Source organism: Micromys minutus (assembly GCF_963924665.1).
Source record: "Micromys minutus genome assembly, chromosome: 12".
Taxonomy (NCBI): Eukaryota; Metazoa; Chordata; class Mammalia; order Rodentia; family Muridae; genus Micromys; species Micromys minutus.
In genome coordinates, this window is record NC_137981.1 from 48404870 (window position 1) to 48425965 (window position 21096).

A 21096-nucleotide genomic window follows, 5' to 3' on the forward strand; every position below is an offset into this window, starting at 1 on the left:
GAGCAGTCTTGCCAACCCCATTTCTATGCTTTCTTTATCTTTAAACTATATCTAATTCCTATATTTCTCTTTTTATTAGGCTCTTGCTATAGGAGAAACATATACTCAGAATTATTTCAATAAGACCATATACGTTTCAAACCTCTTGTATTTTTCTTCTTACAAGTCCTCTTCTGCATGTGAACAAAAAGCAAACCCCAAAAGGCAGATGTGCTTGTGCATTATGTTGACATCTTAGAGCACTTACTGTTTAACAAACTACTACAAACTACTACTCAACTTTTTTTTCAATACCCTTAGGTGTTACCAGTATATTAATTAACTTTTATTATTCTTCTCTCATTCTTTTTTAAAGTCCATGACTAGGACGTTTTAAGAGGCAGCACCTGTGTTCCCAGCTTCTGCCGTCACTCATGCTGCAGTGGACACCCGAAGGGCGGGTACTTGTACACTTTTGCAGCTCGTAGGAGAGCATCTTGAGAGGAGAAACACTGAAGGGAAACTCTTAAATCTCAAAGTAAATATAGCCTAGCATGGAAGTATACAGGTTTATAATCCCAGGATTGAGTGAGCTGAGGCTGGAAGAACTCCCGTTCTGGCTTAGCCTGGCCTATATTGTGAGACCTGAGATAGATGGAAAAGGGGGAACAAACTACTGTTTCCCAAACAGCCCTGAGGAAGGGCTGTAACAGCATGCATTCCTGTACTGACCTACATGCCATTTCTCTGGACCCTGCATACTAGTTCTGACTTTAGTATTCTCCCATCTGGTGGCTAAAGCCGTGTCTTGTTGTAAACAGCTGCCTTTATAATAGTGTGTGCACCTACACTTTTTTAACTTGTGGTGCATTTATGCTTTGTCTCCTTGAAACACTCGTGCCCTTTGTTCATTTCCTCTTAATCCATTTTGTTTACTTCCTGTTAATATACTTGGTGAATTGAGAAATGAACTCTCAGATAAGTTTAAAATTCCTTTCCCCCGTCTTCTTATTGTGGCACTATACAGTCTGGAATGACCCACATCAGCCTTTATATTTTGTCTGTCTTTCATCTTCACAGCACATTCATCTCATCTGTACAGGGAGCTTCCTGCTATGAGCTGTTTGGGATAGTTTGTGCTGCTGCTGCTTCGTGCAGTTCTGTGCCCGTCCGAGAGCCCACTACTTACCATGCACATGCACTTGCTTCCTAGTGCTTTACCTGTTGACATTTGTTTCCTAGGCCTCAGACATTCAGGCAAGGACGGTCCTGCTCACCTGGTCACCTCCTTCCAGCTTCATTAATGGTGAAGAGAATGAGACAACTGTACCAGAGCTCTTCAGTTATGAAATCCTGGTGTCGAGCACTGGGAAGGAAGGGAAATACAGAAGTGTTTATGTGTAGGTGTTTTCTGGTCTTGCTCTTCCATGTTACTTGGGTTATCAATTGTGATAAAAGGCTTATTGCTAATTGTACTACATATTCTTTTTTCCCTTCCCCAGAGGAGAAGAAACAAGTGTCACTTTAAATGATCTCAAACCAGCCACAGATTACCATGCAAAGTAAGGAGTGTGTTCCTTTGCTTCCATGTGACAGGCACCGTGGAGGGCTAGACTATGCTTTTGTTGTTGCCATTAGTAATTGCCTTTAAAATCTAGAATATATTTTAAACTAAATAGGGGGCTTTAATTTTTCTACTGGCATTATTATTATTTCTCAAAATAATCCACAACACTTAAAAACATTTAACACAAATGTAAATGTCACCATAAAGGAAAGAGCTAATTACCCTGTTTGAGAGAGAAAGGGTTAGAAGGACTCTGTAGAGGAGCTGCAGTATTTGCTTTAGCAGACTTTCCCTAGCTTCTGAAGTGTTTATACACAATCATAAACAATGCTTGGTTCACCTTAATGTGTAGAATTCTACAACATTCAATAGGAACAGTTCTTATAATGCCTTAGAGTTTCCCAGTATATTTTGTTAAATTTTCATTCTGAGGCCTCCCCAGTCAGCGGCCCAATATATAGGCACCCTGTTTTTTAAAGAGCATTTATAGTTAGGAGTATTCCTATTATACGTTAATGCTGTAAGTTTTCTGTACTCCCATTCAAAGCATTGTCCAACCTAATCTATTTCAAACTGGATTGACACCATTACTGAATCATGAATACTGTGGGTTAATATTAAAAAATGGAGTCACATAGAATAGAAAATAACTAAGTTTTTTTTTTTTTTTTTGGAAAATTACTAGTTTGGGAAAATGTGTGCGTATGTTGAGTGTGTGTTTGTATAGAGACATTTCTGCATTTTAAATTGTCTTTGAGTTACAGTAAAATAAAAACACTAGTTTATACTATTTTTCTATTTTCAAGGGACATGTTTTACTACTAGATAACATTTTCTTGGTAGAATATTTGAAAGTCACCTTACTACTTGTATTTATTTAAAGCTGATACTGTTGATAGTAAAAGTGGATAAACTATTTTGTCCCATAGAGTGCAGGCAGAGTCCAATTCGATCAAGGGAATCCCTTCCGAAGCTGAAAGCTTTACGACCCTAAGCTGTGAGCCTGACGCCCCCAATGCACCGAGGATAGCCAACCGGACCAAAAACTCGCTCACCTTGCAGTGGAAGGTGAGAGTATTTCAGAGGATTGCCAAGTAGACATTTTTTTCCCTCCTTGTGTTAAATGTCAATTGTTTTTGGAGACCAAAAGAATGTTAAATAACCTGTTCTTACTGTACAGTAAAGTAGATGTTTGCTTCTTATGCCTTCAGATAACTTTCTGTTGCTGTTGTTTGTCACTGACCTTAAGCAACTTTCAGGAGAAGAGTTTATTTTATCCTACAGGTTACATTCTCTCACTGGAATCAGAGCAGAACCATGGAGAAACACTACTTACTGGCTTGCTCCCAGGCCCACCTGCCTAGAGATAGTATTTCCTATATCAACTGGCAATCAGGAACAAGCCTCAGTCTGTTCAAGGTGGTCCCCAGTTGATTCTGTCTCAGATAACCTGAACTACACTAAGTAAACTTCTTAAGCTGACCAGGGGATGCTCCCTCCCATACTGGAGATTTGAGGATTGATGATGGAGCCTTCCATGGGTTAGGCAAACACTACAGCTGACTTTTATCCCCATTACTGTTTTCTTTTTTAAAACCTGCTATCCTCCTGTCTCAGTTGTCTTAGTAAGTGGAATTACTTTGTCCCTCTTTTGTATAATTTCAATAAAGGGACAACATAAAGGTGGATGATAATTCAGTGAGGTGTGGTAATGTGCTTTACAAAGCATAGTTTCCTTGGAGGAAAACAGGAAAGTGGGCTTCAGGTTTTTGAAAGTGGATATTATATCTTCACACAGCTTTTTAAGGAAAAGTAAACAACTAGACTAAAGCAATTTAGAACCATGAACTATTGGAAAATAAATCTTTACCTTCTCCCTACTTGCAGACTCTGACTTTGAAGTCTTTTTCTTCTGTTACAAAAGAGTTGGGATTTCCAAGAATCTTTTCTTCCCCCTCTTGTCTTTATAGTCACTTTGAACTGTTTTTGCTGTGCCAATCAATAGTTCCTATTCTGACCCATGATTTTTTTTTAATTTAGTGTAAAATGTTAGGAATCTCAGAGTTGACTGTCTTTAGAATCAGAGTTAAGAAAAGCCAGTGATTGTCTGTTGTACAAAAGAAGCAGATTGAAGTAGGTGGAAATTTTACTAGAAGGGAGGTTGGAGTTCTCATTCCAAGAACAAGTAAAGACTAAGGAAATGCAGGCCATTGTCCTCAAGCCACAGATTCCTGAGCTGCGGTCTGGGTAATGGGCAAGCTGTGCTTCTGTCCAGCAGCATAGCCTTCTGTTCTTTGGTATATTGCAAAATAGTCTGTTTACATTGTAAAGTTAATTACAGTAAAGACAGTGGAAATTTAAACAATAACAATTTTGAGTAAATGATTTTTTTAAGAATTATGAAAGTTAAAATTATAGAGTTAAAGATTATAGAGTATTCAGAAAAATATAGGTAGCCTCTTTACTTTTCTATTTTTTTATGTATATAAGTGTTTGCCTGCTTGTATTTATGTGCAGTGTGTACGTCTGATGCCCACTAAGGCCTAAAGAGGGCATCAGGTCTTCTGTACCTGGAATTAGGGGCAGTTGTGAGCCAGCATGTGGATTCTGGTAACAAAACCTGTGTCGTCTATAAGAGCACCAATCGTTCTTAACCAAGGAACCTGCTCAGCCCCTCTTAGTCCATTTCTAAAGGCTAAGTCACAGAGAAATGTATTACATAAAGTATATTGCTTATAATTTATGACTAATTTCTGCCCCCCCCCCCGACCCCGTTTCAGGCACCCAGTGACAATGGTTCTAAAATCCAAAGCTTTATTTTAGAATGGGATGAAGTAAGTACATTGAATCTTATTTTGTGGTTAAACTTGTGTGTATATCTTCACACAAAATAATATTGTGTGTGTTTTAGTTATATGGTGGGCACGTAGATGTCTAAGTGTCCTTAGCAAATGTAAGTAACTGGGCTGTGAAGGAGGATGGTGTGTCTCAGCAACCTCCATTGTTAGCACTTTCTCTGGCAGTGTGAACGTGGGAGGTGGGGCCTAAAAGCGAGGCGGACAAAGTCTCATGCAATAGCCAGCTTGATTCAGAGCGTCAGACAGTTCTCTGGGGGGAGGGTACAGTAACAAGGACAAACACATGTATTTCCATAGAGACATGTAAACAAATAGCAGGAACAAGTTGTAGTGTGGAATCTAACGTGAACTTTTTCCACTACACCTGGGAGGAGCAGTTTATAAGACTTGTGTTTACTTCGAGATTTCTCACGAGGTCTCGGAAATTATACACACTTTCATGGACTTTGTTCTAACATACTATCAAAATGGTCACTTGAGTTTGGGATATAGCTCAGTGGTAGAACCTAGCAAGCTCAAGGCACTGGGTTTAATCACACACACACAGAGGGGTGGGGGAGTTATTTATTATTACCTTGGGAAAGGCACTATTTTTTTCCCATGCCAGCCTTAATAGCAAGATTATCTGTTCCCTGGATAGAAAATTATCATAAAATTGATTACTTAAATGACATCTTACAGTTCTGAAAGCCAAAAATATGGTAACGATTTTCACTGGGCCAAAATTAATGTGTCAGCATGACTGTTCCTTCCAGGGACTCTAAAGCTCTTTCCTGTTCCAGCCAGTTTCCTGTGGTCCATGACCACACTGCCATCCCTGTAGTCTTGTCTCACTGCTGCCTGCCTGGCCTGCCCATCCACATAAGCAAGGGAAACCCTCTTTCTCAAGACCCTTAATCTAGCCAAATTGTTCTTCCTCTCACCATACAAGGTAACATTCAGAGACTAGGGTTTATTAGGTCTTGAGTATCTTTGGCAGTCACAGCAACATATGGGCTATATCGTTTTAATGCATTGTTTTCTTGTTTTTCTCTCGTATTTGAGAATTATTCCATTTTCTCTAATCCTGTTGTTTATACCAAGCAAAGAAAAGGGACCAGAGTGGAAATTCTGTTGATAATGTGGAGATTCAACAGTATAATACTAAAGGAGTAATAAAGCATAACTAAGAAAGTTTTGTTCCAGAAATGCTAAGAGAATTCAGAATAAAATTGATTTTAACAAGTCACAGAAGACTCAATAGGTGATCTGCTAAAATGTAGCAGGAATAGAATGTTTATTCGTTGTTCATTAATTTTATAGCATTACTAAACAAGGGGTTTCTTTTTAAAGTATCAGCTAGCCAAATATGCCAGTCTACATTATATTATGCCAGTTTATATTAGTCAAGAAGTTGTAATTAACTTAATGGCTTTAAACTCAAACTGGTGGTAGAGTCATAGTGTCCAGACTAGAGAGGGAAATCTACCATTATTCAGAATACATGATTTTGTGCTTAGACCTTGCAGTAGGTTTAGCTAAATACTATTAAAAATAATAAGACAGTTCAGTTTTACAGCCACATGCCGCCATTCGCAGAAGTAGCCCCAAATGCCCTTCACCAAGCTATGGGGAAGAAAAATAGGTGAGAAAAAAAGGAGATGCCCATTTTATTTTATACCCAGCATTCCTGAATTTCCATTTGTCCTAGGGTGGCCTAATTTTTCTCTCTTTTGTCTAATTGTGTTGTTTCCAATTCTGCTAGAATGTATTATATGTAACTTTTGGAGCAGTTGCTACTTCAAACCTTTATTTTAAAGACACTTAGCAGTCTTAGGAGGAGGTTTGGAGATAGAGTTAATGTAAGTGGCCACTTGTCTGTCTCAGAGAACAGCCTGTTGCCATCATGAATTATCCCCCATAAAGATTATAAGATCCATACCTTATTATGGCCAGAAATTTAGCACTGGCTGAAACCCCATATTTAATTCAAGAAACTATGCAAGGCTACTTAGAGAGCTACTTCTGCACCTGAAGTCAGCTGTACTTGAGATGGTCAGCGCCTCAGTCTTTTCTTCAGATCCATGGTATATGTGATGGAGTGTTGTTACTGTAGACTGAATCAGCTAGTAAACAACTGTCAAAAGAAACTGATATGGATTTGTCTCTTGTTAGCAGTGCATATTATATATAATAATAATGAGCCATTTTTTCTAGGGGAAAGGAAATGGAGAATTCTGTCAGTGTTACATGGGCTCACAGAAGCAATTTAAAATTACCAAACTTTCACCGGCAATGGGTTGTAAATTTAGATTATCAGCCAAAAATGACTATGGTGTAAGGTAAGACGTTTTGTGAAATAATAAATATTTTAGACTATTTAGTCAGGGTATCCATTGAAATTTTGCTTTATTTTGTTGATACTGTTATAATGTAGCAAAGTTCAGAAAAGAATGTCTTAGTTACATAGAATGTCTTAGTGACAGTAAAAATCAAATTCAGGATCTTTTCCAACCTGAAATATAAATTAAATCTTTACCTGTCAAGGGGGCTTGTGGGGGCTTTATGTTTTGTTTTGTTTTTGTTTCTGTTTTTTTCCCCGTTTTTCTAAATTAATCATTAGTGCAAGTATTCTAATGGTTTTGTTATACAATCTGGTGGGTTCCATAGCCTTGCTGCTTGATAGAAATAAAAAGTGCTTCTCCCTTTTTAATCTTGAAAGGCCCAAATTTCTATTGTTTATTCATGAATTAAATAATAAATCAAATTTAGGATAAAACGTATTAATGCCACTAGTAAACAGGCTTAGTTCAGTTGGCGTGGTTCTCGTTTAGATGGATAATCAGTAACCATTAAAAAATTTTATCTGAAGTTTTGTTTTCTCTGTTTCTTAAAACATTTCTCTGTGTAGCTCAGACTAGCCTGGGCCTTTAAGAGTCCTGTTAAAAATAGTTTGTTTTATTTTAGAGATTCTTCTGTTTACCTTTTGGGGAGTTGGTAATTATGCGTTTTTACATCTTCCACCACAGAAAATGGCACTTGTGAGAGCTGTCTTCTCTGCTCCATGTGTGTACCGTGTGGAAGTGTGAAAGAAGTGCACAGTAAGCTGGGTTACAGACCACTGTGCACCTTTTCCACTGACTGAACATATTTCACTACCAAAGCCCAAGAAAATCTAAACAAAACTTACACATTTGAAAGAATATTAACCTTTTGGTATCTGGACTACCCTAAAAATTGTTCATGATTTTTCTGGGCCTGGGCTCAGTGGACAGGCTCTGACTTAGCATGCTCAATCAAGGTTATTGATTTGAACCACGTCACAACAACAACAAACTTTAAAATTTCATTTTAATGAAACAGTATTAGAGGCTCTTTATCAATAAAATTATTTTTACTCCTTTTTTTTTAAAAAAAAAAATTATTTGTTCCAACAGTGATTTTAGTGAAGAAGTCTTATACTACACCTCAGGCTGTGCCCCCTCTGTACCCGCAAGTCCTGTGCTGACCAAAGCTGGAGTTACTTGGCTGTCCCTACAGTGGACTAAGCCCTCAGGAACACCATCAGATGAAGGAATTTCTTACATCTTAGAGATGGAGGAAGAAGCATCAGTGAGTATGACTCTGTAGTTTAAATAAGTGTTGAAGTAATTTTGATACAGTGTTAATCCCAATACAGTAAATGTCACCACAGGAGTTGGCTCATTCCCCAAGTCCCATCAGGCCTTACTTTGCTGTTGTCTAAGTAAAATTGGGAGAGAGGACTCAAGTCTCTTGATGTCTTGGTGTATATGAGAGGTTTAGGGGACTGTGAATGTTGAAGTCTATATTTGGAAAATCGAAACTACACTTTACATTTGAGAGATGGCTGCGTAACTCAGTGGTAGAGCGTTTACCTAACAGCACGGCATCTTACATCTCCCAGCCCAGAGAATCAGACATGGGTTGACTGACTTGGGAAGAAATAATAGGGAATGTCAGCACCCCTTCAGCCTTCGGCATAGAGCAGCTTCAGAATCCTATCACCCTTCCTCAGTTGCTTTCAGTACTGCTTGTGGACACACCACAGCCAACTGAGTTACGTAGGAGGCCGTGTAGTGCATCCTCAGACTAGTAGTTCCCTCCCTCTATTTTCTGTCAACCAAAAACAGCTTTGTTTAGGATTATGATCAGGTTAATATTGGCACATTCTCATTAATATGCTATACATCTTTATGTATACATTTAAATGGTAAATTATACTATATTTTCAGTTATATCTTCACTTTTATAATTTCAACATGGGAACTAATATAGTAGTGAAACATTGTCACTAGAACTGTAAATAGCAATATTGGACCTAAGTGGTACCTTATCTTCCAGGACAGTCAACTGTTTATTTCTTCACTTAAACACAATTATGTATTCAGAGCAAAGTAAGGGTGTTAAAGACTTCTGCGTGATTAGTTCTTATAACTTTGCTGAGAAATGTGGTTGTTGGGAAGTCACTCGTTGCCATTGGTTCCAATTCCTCCCTCGGCACAGAGACCTTCTCTTGACTCCTAGGTTTACTGAGACTAATCTCAGTTCTTCTACAAAAGGTTCTGCAGCATGTCAGTGTTCAGTCACTAAAGGTCGAAGGTCAAGGTGAGACACACTTGTTACTCCTCACATCTCCGCGAGGAGCTGTCTAATGGAAACTGTTTCCTTCCAGGGGTATGGCTTCAAGCCCAGATATGATGGAGAAGACCTTGCCTACACAGTGAAAAACCTCAGACGAAGCACAAAGTATAAGTTTAAGGTAACTCTGAAAACTGTTCATGTTCACACTGTGTATCCTTCCAAACCATGCCTTTGGTCTTAAATCTTAATTCTTTTGTTTGTACTGGGTGGGTCTATTTTACTTCTTACTGTAATATAGTAATGCTCTTCAAGCTTCATATATGTACATTCAAAACCAGCAAACCTATTACCTGGGTAATGTGGGTACATACATTAAAATATGAATATTAAAACATACCCATTATGATTATTAGCATCGTGCCACAGAAAGATCCTTTATACACTGTTAGTCATAATCCCTCAAAAGAGTTGGTATCTACCAATTTCTTAACTGCAAAGTCATTCTCTGCCCTTTGTAATCATTTTATCTTGTACCAGGATTCCATACCTGTTTAATGCCCATTGACAACCCTTGCCCGGGTCAGTTCTTGTTGTGACTGATGATGCTACATGGTGGTACCTTACTTTATATTATAGTTCAACCTTGTAGTGCTTGCTTACAGTAGTAACATTGAAATTCCTCCATGGAAACTTCTGGAATTTATCTTTCCTCCTATTGCATCACTCTAGGGTATATTTTGGCTCTTAAATTTGCCCAGTACTTGAATTATTTAATAATTACTGTTAGTAGAAACAAACCTAAAATGATAGCAGGATGCTGGGACGTTACAGACATGTGAGAGCAGAGCAGCGACCAGAGCAGGGTGGACAGAGCACTGCCTTTGACTAGGTTCTCACAGGCCACTTAGTGGTTACTTAGAATGCTAGGTGTTTCTAAAATTCTTTCATGATTACGTAGGTCATGGCAAGGTGAAAATGTGGGTTTAATTTATAAAATCAAAATGACATGGATATCTATCTTTTCCATTTCTTTGTTTAAAATCTACCTCATTTTTTACTACTTGGAAATAAGTTTTTGTTATATTGTAGCTTCTGTTGGCTAGGAATCCAAGAACTAGTGGTTCAGATTTAAAGACTTCTGAAATGGAATCATTTGAAGGAGCCAGTTTCCAGTTCCAAGCCAGTTTCACTTGGTTCCTCCCTGGGCCCTCACATCACACCACACAGGCTTTCCCATATTATGCATAGGGCATTTCAGAAGAAATCATTGGGAATAATTTAGGGCTGTGGATTACAAGCACACTTAGTATGAGGACATACCGTTCTCCACCAGAGAAGACTTGTCAGTCTTAAAGTATTTAGTCATTTCACTAAACTTATATTTTGCTCACAGCTTGGTTTGGTAACAAACATTCAGTCTTTGTGTTCTTGCCACAGGTCGTTGCTTATAACTCAGAAGGTAAAAGCAGTCCTAGTGAAGTGGTGGAGTTCAGCACCTGCCCTGATAAGCCAGGAGCACCTGTGAAGCCCTCGGTTAGAGGGAAGATTCACTCACACAGTTTTAAAATTACTTGGGGTAAGATGTTCATTTTGTGTTTGATTAAAGTGATTTAAATAGGAACATTTTTAAAGACCAAACTTATGAAAGTATCACAGTACCATTTGCTAGAAATTTACCCATTCATCCTTAGAAGAGAAGAAGAAAATTCATAAGCAACTAGTTCAAAATTCAAGTTCTTGTTTTGTAGATGTAAATGTCCAGATGGATGAATTATTGTTATATTAAGCCATGCTCAAGCAATGGCTCATCGTGTGGATGATTAGTTGTTGTAGCAACTTGCTATGGGACAAAAGGCAGATTCACGGGAGTTGTTCAGAAGAAAGGGATACTGTTGATGGACACAGTTCCCAGAATTTATGTTTTTACCACAGAAGGCCCAAGTTCAATCATGTTAATCCACTGAGTTAGCCTGATGATTTTCTGTGAAGTGTTCAGTTGGCTGCTAGAACCAATAACATTGGGATTGTGGTGCTGGGTGTTAACTTAGGGCAGTCTGATAAGAAATGTGTCTTCCAGTGAAGATGTATCTGTGTGAAAGCTGTGTGCTCACAGATACTAACTAAGTTTGACACTAAAAGAACAGGGTCAGATTCATGTGGAAAAAGAGATTACTGAGCATGGTGGTAGCAATATCTGAATCATCGTAGCTCTCAACAAGTCAAAACAACAACAAAACATTAACATTTGCAAAACATTATATATGTTTAGGAGTGTACAAACTCAATCCTGCCTTGGAGACAGTTGAAAATGTCACCATATTACAAGTACAAATTTCAAATTCCCTTTGGAGCAAAAGTGAAAGGAATGTTGGGCAGCCATTAAAATTCTTGTAGGGTTGCACATAGGTAGATTCAGTGGGAAGACTGGTGGCAGCAGTGTAGACAGAGGATTGGTGAAGAAAAATCGTTCACATGGTTCTGTTACCCTGTGACAGTCTGCCTTTGTATTCTGTCCTTTGGGATTTACATAACACCTCTTTTGTTTGTGATAGATCCACCAAAAGACAATGGAGGGGCGCCCATCAATAAGTACGTGGTGGAGATGGCGGAAGGTTCTAATGGTAAGCATAACTGGTAAAGCTGATAGTTCTGTTCTGATGGATAAACTTCTATTCTTCTTGGCTTTACATTGTTTGCTGCCATAAACACATTTTGCTGTGCTGTGAATTGTCTTTGATTTGGTGATGGGAAGGGTAGTGGCAGTTACAATTGTGCCCAATGTGGTGCACTTCAGATAGTGACCTCTAGAAGTACAGTGGGTCAAATGTCAACCACTGCTGTATTATTGTACTTACATGTTTTGGTAAATATTAAAAAAGGGTGGTGCCCAGTTCCTGAGTGTTGTTGCTCCACACACCCTGCCTACTTGCTCAGATCTGAGCGGGTACTGCTCTGTGCAGCACACCTTGGCCCCCTCTCTGCACGCCTCTGCCCTTGGTTCTCTCTGACTCGAGCCGTCCGCAGGCCGCTCCAGGATGGCACTCCCACCACACCACTTCTCTTGAACTCAGTTATTAAGTCGCCACATGAAAGAACATGCTATCAATGTCGCTGATCCAGTTGATAGGATGTAGTTTGCCCATCCAGACAGCACAAATCCCATACAAACCAATCCTTTAAAAATATACATAACAACCCTGTATCTAAGCAGAGACACACGAGGATCATCCTCCTCTTCCTCCATCTTGCCTCTCCTCTCACTCCCTCCTCTCCTTCCCATCCAATGACAGGCTTTGTGCCAGCCCTCTTTAATTTCAACCACACTTGTATTTTCTTTTTCTTTTTTTTCCCCCATGTTTATATCATGCAAGCCTAGCATGTCCAGAGTGATTTTTTTAGCTACTATATATTTAATGTCTTCATTATTAAAGAGTAGTTTATTAAGTTTGTACCCATGTGTACATGTCTATGAAGGTTAACTCTAATTAAGGTTTTTATGACATAGGAACTTTATGCTTGAGTCACCTGTTCGTCAGTTTTTATTTTTATAAAAGGCATATAAACTGCAAAGAAAGGTCTTATAATTATGAGTAAATATGTTATGATGCTGATTCTTTATATTCATTATTATAATATTATTACTGGACCAGTAAATACATTTAATATGCTTAACTAATCTAAGCCAAAGACTGTACAGAGGTATTTCAGTTCAACAAAGCCATGCAGATTTGTGTTGGAGACCACATGCATAAAGAAAATTAATTTTATTTTAAATTTCCAGGAAACATAGTCAGGCATGAATTGTTTCTGACAAGTAGCCTAGACGCTTACTCAGTGAAGCATGAGGTGCCTGCCCCTCCATGATACCACAGTGCTACTATTGTCTTGTAGCTAATTGCATACATTCTGCACATTTTAGGAAGCAAGTGGGATATGATCTACAGTGGCGCTGCCAGGGAACATCTTTGTGACCGGCTGACTCCAGGCTGCTGCTATCGCCTACGGGTTTACTGCATTAGTGATGGAGGGCAGAGTGCGGTAATGCTATGTGTGCACGTTTGTTTTTTAATCCGGACCACATGGGGCAGGATCAGCCTTTCATGCCTCCATTGGTGAAATGTGGACAAATCTACAAGAATAATTTCCATAACCTGGGTGGCTAGTGTTACAGTTTACCAGAATATTCTAACAGGATATTTTACTCACAGTACATATTTAGGTAAATCTTAGGATGATATTTGATATCCATATCCAGCAGAAATTGAAATAGTTAAGATACTATTTTGTAAATTGTGTCCCTGGAGAAACCATAAACTGTTGGAACACAGATAAAACATTTTAGTATTTCAGAAAAGCTAGCCATTATTTTATGATTATTAAGAGAATCAGTAACTGGGTGTTTAATCCTAGCACTTGGGAAGGAGCAGCTGATGAATCCCTGAGTTCAAGGCCAGCCTGGTATACAGAGTGAGTTCTAGGACAGCCAGGGCTACAGAACCCTGCCTGAAAGAAAGAAAAAAGGGAGGGAGGGAGGGAAGGAAGAAAGGAAGGAAGGAGAAGAGGGGGAGGAGAGAGGGGTGGGGAGAGGGTGAGAGAAAATGAGAGGGTGAGGGAGAAGGAGAAGGGGAGGGAGAGGGGGAGAAGAGAAGAGAGGGACTCAGTGACCAGTAACTTTATCAGTTATATTGATTATATCCCAATTCTGAGGACAGTTTTAGAACCTAGTTCAATATTGAGTATATTTGGCATCTTTGGCTACACTTAGAACATTTTCATGGGTCAGTAATTCAGTCAGGGTGTCTTCATCATGCTTCCTGACTTTCCGTTTGGGCTGGTCCAGTCTCCCCACCGTTTGAGTGCTTGAGGGTTTCTACTTTGCATCTGCTTGAGAACAGATGAGAGCATGAGAACACTGGGCAGAGGCTGCCCTTTTCCTCATCTTTAGGCCATTTCAAACCAGAAATACTTTGTGTTCTGCACTCCCTGCCAAGATGCTTGCTTCAGTTCCTGTCTCTACACTTCTCACTTGTGAGTTTCAGGGGAGCATCCTAAAGCATGCCAGGAGCCCTGGCCCAGGCACATACCACAAGCAACCCCAGTAGCCAAGCTCAGTGCAGCAGGATGAAGCAGAGTCCCCCTCCCCAGTTTCAGACAGCATATGGAGCACCTCTGCTTGCTCATGCCTTCCTGTTCTTCACTGCTAGGCACCTAGGAATCACATTCTAGGCACCTGATCTATTTTTAATAAATTTAACCAAGAATCACTTATTGGAACATTCATAATAACATTTTTAAATGGAAGTTTACATAATAAAAACACTTTTGTTAAAATCTAAAATGTAAATACAGAGAATATCCAATTAAAAAATAGCTTTTAAACTTCTTGTTGGGCATGCAAGTATTGTGAAACTGAGTGTGTGTCCCACCAACAAGCTTGTGGTACAGTGTTCCCTTTTATTCATTGAGAGAGCTCCCTGGTAATAAAGGCATAACTTGGCGCTAGAACAGTTTTCTTCTGTAGAAGAAACCTTTCTGAATTCCCAGAACCACCTGGAGAAAAAGACTCTCCCCACATTTAAAAACAACAAACATAATAACATCTAAACTTCTTTTCTAGTACATCATTGAAGAATGCCTGTACATTACATAGAATTTGTCTGAAAAATGTTGAACAAATGGTTTGTGTTTTAAAAGAATTAAATATTAAGTGTGAACCTTAATGTACAACTAGGCCAGGTAATTTTTAAAGTAAAATCGAGGCTGAGCCTGTTAGCATTTCATGGTAAGATACTTGCTCCGCATTTGTAAGGCCCTGGGTTCAGACTCTTATCACATAAGAAAATAAATGAAGACTTTAAAAATAGGAATCAACGCAATACTAAATAAAGGTGTCATATACTAGAGAAACTAACTGGCTATAGAATTGATGTTAGAGGAATAAGGAAAAAAAAGTTAATATTTTGGTTAAAAGACAGTTTAAAAAAGAAAGCCAAAAAATTTTTTTCTATGAGTCATAACCTCCAAAACCAATAAGATAGAAAGCATCTATAGTGTTGGAACAATCTAAGAGAGTTGTGGGTCCCTTGGATACTTTGGTTTTTTGTTTTTTCTTTTTGTTTTTTTTTTTTGTTAAAGAAAGGTTTTATTCCTTTTCCCACTTTTAAATAATAGTTATAGTCCATGTCTTTTTGTCTATGAAAGTATGCTGTAATGATTTAATAAGGTATTTCTGTGGTCAGTGAAGATTGTACACTGATGATACAATGTTACATTGTGTTAAACCCTTGGTCAGAGCAATCCAGTTGTTTAGAGCCCTTGATTAGATTTTGCATTTGTTTTTGCAGGTCTCTGAATCTTTACTTGTGCAGACTCCAGCTGTGCCTCCTGGCCCATGCCTCCCTCCCAGGGTGCAGGGTAGACCCAAAGCAAAAGAAATACAGTTACGATGGGGTAATTTCCATTTGGGTACTAAATTATAATTAAGTTTTCCTTATTATTTCTAAGTCTTTCAAAGTATTTCTCCTGTTAAAATCCCTAAATCTGTCCTTCTTAGGACCTCCTCAGGTTGATGGTGGATCACCCATTTCCTGTTACACAGTAGAAATGACTCCTGCAGATAAAGATGAGCCCAGAGATGTTTACCAAGGCTCTGAAGTGGAGTGTACAGTGAGCAGCCTTCTTCCTGGAAAGACGTACAGCTTCAGACTTCGTGCGGCAAACAGAACAGGGGTGAGGATCTGCCAGTCCAGTCACCACTTGAGCAGGTGTCCTTACGCCTGTTGTCAAGCCATTTTGTTTTAATAAGCTTCTTGTGTTCCTTCTATAAATAAGGAACAGCATGCCCAATAACTTGCCTTTCTGTCTTTGTACTATCGGACCTTAGTCAGAGTTTGTAGCACTTGGAAAGAGTTGTGCCTTTCTTTACGGAGGTTCAAAAGCCTGTTTGCATGGTCATTGAACTAGTTTTATGAAGCATTTACTCCCCATTGCAAACCAGATGTAATCCATGGTTGGCTACATGAGCAAATGCTAATATTTAAGCATTTATGATTTATATGAGTTATTTAAACGTGTGTTGTATGTGTGGGTCTGTACACACACACACACACACACACACACACACACACAACAAGGGGGTGGGGAGAAAGAAAGATCCATAAAATGCATAAAAAGGTGATAGCCCCACTTTGCAGCTAGTACTGGAAGAGAGTGCTTCCACACAACTGCTGATTAACACCCCCCCCCCCCCCGCTTGCCCTGAGACAAAGCAGTTGCTTAGGTATATGACACATTTTTAAAAACTATTTCGAAATTTTTTTTTTTCAAAATTTAAGCTCACAAGTCACTATACCACTGTTTTTAAAGACTTGAGTGAGCTGAGCTTTGTTTCATAGTCTGTCTCCAACTGAACTGTATTTTAATCTGAGTACACTTAAGTACTGTGAATGGAATCACACGGTCTACAGACAGTCCTTATTTAAGCTGTCATAGTCTCTGTGCCCTCAGCAACCTCACAAGGCTGCAGTTAACTGGTAGCATATTCAATGTAATGTCTTCCTTTTTATTTACTGGTTTCTACTAGTTTGTCAGAATAACTTTGGACATTTATTTCTATGATTCCACTAAATACCCATCTTTGACTCATTAGGATAAGATTGGTGCCTGCCATCTCCCATACTTGGTGCCCACATCCCTCTTCATGCATTCTTTTTATTGCGCCTCCCGAATTTACCAGAGCTCTGCTCTGTTTACAGAAAGCAGCTCATGAAAAGAATAAGGGCGTGGGAGAGACAAAGTATATTAAATGAAATTTAGAATTCTGCGTCTGTTTCCATAGTTGTTAAATCTTTTACTCTTAATGGATGCCTGTTGAATTATGACCAAATTAATTTTGAAGGACTTAATTGTTGGTAAGTCTTTTTAGATACAGGATTCTGTGTAGTGAACACTTAAGGATGAAAAAGGAAAATGTGTGTTCTGCTTGTTTTTTCTAGTTTGGACCATTTTCAGAAAAATACGATATCACTACAGCTCCTGGGCCACCAGACCAATGCAGACCTCCTCAAGTGACATGCAGATCAGCCACTTGTGCACAAGTGAATTGGGAGGTACTATAATTTCCACTAACTTCCATAATTTTCCTCAGTGATTGGAGTCGTGCATATAAAAGAATAAAGGCAATCTTCGCTTCTGCTCCTTCAGTTATGTGAAAACAGTCCTAGATAAATCCACACAGAAATGAGTTAAGTGTTAAAGTTAGATAGATTTGCCTTTTAAATATTCAGATTCTGGTTCATGTTATCTAGTGCTTTTAACCAAAGGTTTTTGTTTTTTGTTTTTTGTTTTTTTTTTTTTTAACTGAGATATTTTAGCAACTGATGAACTTTGAATAAACAATCAAAAGATTTTTGTATATCTTTCTCTCGTTCATTATCATCACTATATTTATTGTGTATTATAATTGGTCACTGAAACTTGTGAAAAATATCTATGTAAGTTAACATTCTTCAAATTATTTTGAAGTTTTTTTACTAAGATACTCTGACTCAGGCATATTTTTCTTCTGCTATGTGTTTTAACTATTCAGGTAGTTTTAATGAATAAAAATTGTACAGTATTGATAGTGTTGATGTTTTAAATAAATTCAAAGACACTCTCATTTTTAATATGTTAGAGGAGGGAATGATTCTGCCCAAGAGCTATTTAATTACTATCAAGACTAAGAAAACTGTATCCTTTTCATAAAGATTCCTTTGAGTAATGGAACTGACGTCACTGAGTACCGGCTGGAATGGGGAGGAGCCGAAGGAAGTATGCAGATGTGTTACTGTGGGCCTGGCCTCAGTTGTGAATTAAGAGGACTTTCACCAGCTACTACCTACTACTGCAGAGTCCAGGTAGGTGACCGGTACCTGGATACACACTGTTCAGAATCTTCTGTTTAGAGGTCACTGCACAGTTGTGTCTTTGTTAACTTGCTTTATTCATTTGTAGGCTATGAGTGTTGTAGGTGCGGGTCCTTTCAGTGAAGTTGTTGTCTGTGTGACTCCACCATCAGTTCCTGCCATTGTGACTTGTCTTCAAGAAATAAGTGCTGACGATATAGAATGCCCCCATTACTCACCCTCTACCTGCCTTGCAATTAGCTGGGAAGAGCCTTATGACCATGGCTCAGAAATCCTTGCCTACAGCATAGACCTTGGAGATAAGCAGCCCTTGACAGTGGGAAAGATGACAAGCTATGTCATAGACAGTTTGCAACCAGATACAACATACAGGTATACCTCAAAAATCTGTGTTTATGTTTGCCTAATGCAAAAGGATGGTGTAAATAAAATAGCCATAAAGTAAACTTGGGGTTTTTTTTTTGTTTGTTTTTTTTTTGTTGTTGTTTTGTTTTTTTTAATGTGTCATTTAGAATACGAATTCAAGCCTTGAATAGCCTTGGGGCTGGACCTTTCAGCCATACAATTAAGCTAAAAACTAAGCCTCTTCCTCCTGATCCACCTCGGCTGGAATGTGTTGCCTTTAACCACCAAAACCTTAAGCTTAAATGGGGAGAAGGAACCCCAAAGACATTATCAACAGATGCTGTTCAGTACCATCTTCAGATGGAAGATAAGAATGGAAGGTAGGTTTTTTAATTTCCTTTTTCATGTATATATTTTGGGGCTTAATGTATATAAGTGTTTATAGTGTAAATAATTTGCCAGAGTAGAGTAAAGACTATCATAACGGGCCAAGGGGTGGCTCAGTGGGTAGAGACACCTGCTGCCAGGACTGAGTAAACTTCTAAGCCCTGCACGATGAAAAGAGAGCCAATTCCTGCCAGTTGTTTGACCTCACGTGCTCCATTGCATGTGCATCACAGACAACACACACTCACAGACTAATTAAAATGCAATAAAGTTATTTATCAAAACTATCTTAACTTTAATAACTCGAGCTAAGAAGATAGCTTTTTAGCAATTTTTGATATTTAAAAATTATGTTTAATCTATACACACCAAGAAAACTTTGACTATTTCCATGTTACATTTTGTTTTACATGTACTTTATGTTTATTGTAACTAGTAAGATTTCAATGCATACTATCAAACCTTTAAAAAATCAAGTACTGACAAAAAATACATTCATAGTTTTATCCCAAAATGCTTTTAAAACCTGTACATGTATCTTTTTTTAAATAAAGTTGTAAGAAAAAAAAAACTATCTTAAGTAATCTAAGTTTGTTTTTCAAAATGCCAGAAGGCTCCTGTGGCTTTCCTGTTGTGATTCCAGTGATGCTCAGGGAAGTTTAGTAGGCTACTCTTGGACTCTGCCCCATGAGCTCTTACCTTGGCTCTGAAGTCTCTGTGCTCTTGATTTCCAGCTGGACACAATGAGTGGAAAGTGATTGGGATTTGTTCCAAGGCTTCTGAGGTCCTAGACAGCGGGGTTATGACTCACACTCCTGATACAAGGCGCTCAGAACCAACAGTTCAGCCCCTTCCTCAGCAGCAGGGCCTGGTTGGACTGTAATTTATTGTCCAGTGTTGTTGCCACACTTCCTGTCATCCAGGGGCTTATCTGTGTCTCTTTCATGTTCTTCTACACATACTATCCGGCTTTTTATATACACTGACTAACACAGCCCTAGTAAATGTTTTTCAGTTAGAGTATGTTATTCAGATGATTAACATGTAAATACCAATTTAGGACTGTTTATTTACCCTGTATAGACCACATTGATTTGTGCCTTCTATAGCTGGTAACCTTGTAATATTTTAAGATTATAAATTATACTTCTGTACTTTTTATGTAATTAGAAGTTTGCCTAACTTTTAAGCATTTAAATTATGAAGGACAGTTTCCCCAAAGTTTATATTGGTTTTAATCACTTTTAGGAACACTTTAATGACCATAGTGTGTGTTTCTTAATGTCTGTGCTTTTATTTTGGGCAAAATTATATGTATTTTTTGCCAGAAGGTTTTTTGCCAGTTGTATGGTATAACCATTTGTCTCTGTTAAGAGCTGGGTGAATTGTTAAATTCTTCTCGCCCTTGTTAGATCACTGCACTCAGGGTGAAAAGCAGGAAGGCTTGCTAAAAGCAGTTCTAACTCAGTGCTTAGCTAAAGGTGCAGGTTTTAAAGAACCATTTATTTTTGGTATATACCACAAGCGCTAAGTGAATTGATTCTTTAAATTTTGCTCCAGCTTATACCTTTTGCATTTGTGGTAGTTCAAAAAGGCTTATCAGAAAGCATTCTAATTAGTGGACAAAAGGTAAAGCTTCTGCTAAACACAAAATATAATGTTATAAACTTTTTATTTATATTTATGTAGCATCTGAGGAATTGCTGGGATATGAATGTGGCTAGGAAAAAAAAGACAATTTAAGACCTTTAATGATCTATAAATTAACATAAGTTGAATAAATTATACCAACTTAATAGCTTAGATTTATTTGTCCTTTTTTTTAGATTTTTTAAATTTTTGATGTATGAATGTTTGCCTGCATATTTGTGTGCAGCACATGCATGCCTATTTGCCCTCAGAGATGAGCAGATGATGTTAGATGCCCTGGAACTGGAGTTACACGTGCTTATGAGGCACCATACACATGTTGAGAACCAAACTGGGATCCTCTGCAAGAGCAGCCAGTGCTCTTAACGATTGAGCCAGTTCCCCAGCTCCTCTTTGCTTCACTTTGTTTTTACGGAGATCCATATTTGCTGTCCAGTGGCATCAGAAGATGACTTTGTAATTTTCAGCAGTTTTCATCTGTGGTTGTTTCCCACCTCCCTCCCTTTCTTATTTAAAGAAAACGTACTTCAGAGGGTCAGAAGCTGCCAGGCTTATCTGGTTACTGCTTATTGTAGATCTCTTTGCTTCGGGTCATCAATAGTTTCTTATTCCTAACCATAATATAGTTTTCAGGCTGTTAGCATTATCTGAGCATTCATTAGTCATTCCTTGGTTTCTAACTTTTTAAAAACTGTCCATTAAAAATATTGAGAAATATCCAGTTTATAAGTAATATATTAGAGAAAATATAATTGTAAGCATCTAGCTAATAGTTTATATAAATAATTTATTTGAAATTTCATATTCTTTCATAGTACTATCT

At 38.3% G+C, this 21096-nt stretch overlaps 1 protein-coding gene across 1 annotated transcript in view; it reads left to right on the forward strand.

Annotated features, from left to right (window-relative positions):
- Positions 1 to 21096, forward strand: part of FNDC3A (fibronectin type III domain containing 3A) — a 140667-nt gene that overhangs the window by 112508 nt on the left and 7063 nt on the right. Inside the window, exons 8-23 of the mRNA XM_080926399.1 lie at positions 1222 to 1379; positions 1482 to 1541; positions 2476 to 2614; positions 4327 to 4380; positions 6601 to 6725; positions 7821 to 7995; positions 9077 to 9163; positions 10423 to 10561; positions 11538 to 11606; positions 12905 to 13023; positions 15330 to 15435; positions 15539 to 15714; positions 16980 to 17093; positions 17733 to 17882; positions 17980 to 18263; positions 18404 to 18616. Of these exons, the coding sequence (XP_080782525.1) occupies positions 1222 to 1379; positions 1482 to 1541; positions 2476 to 2614; positions 4327 to 4380; positions 6601 to 6725; positions 7821 to 7995; positions 9077 to 9163; positions 10423 to 10561; positions 11538 to 11606; positions 12905 to 13023; positions 15330 to 15435; positions 15539 to 15714; positions 16980 to 17093; positions 17733 to 17882; positions 17980 to 18263; positions 18404 to 18616 (2168 nt within the window). The remainder of the gene's footprint in view (positions 1 to 1221; positions 1380 to 1481; positions 1542 to 2475; positions 2615 to 4326; positions 4381 to 6600; positions 6726 to 7820; positions 7996 to 9076; positions 9164 to 10422; positions 10562 to 11537; positions 11607 to 12904; positions 13024 to 15329; positions 15436 to 15538; positions 15715 to 16979; positions 17094 to 17732; positions 17883 to 17979; positions 18264 to 18403; positions 18617 to 21096) is intronic.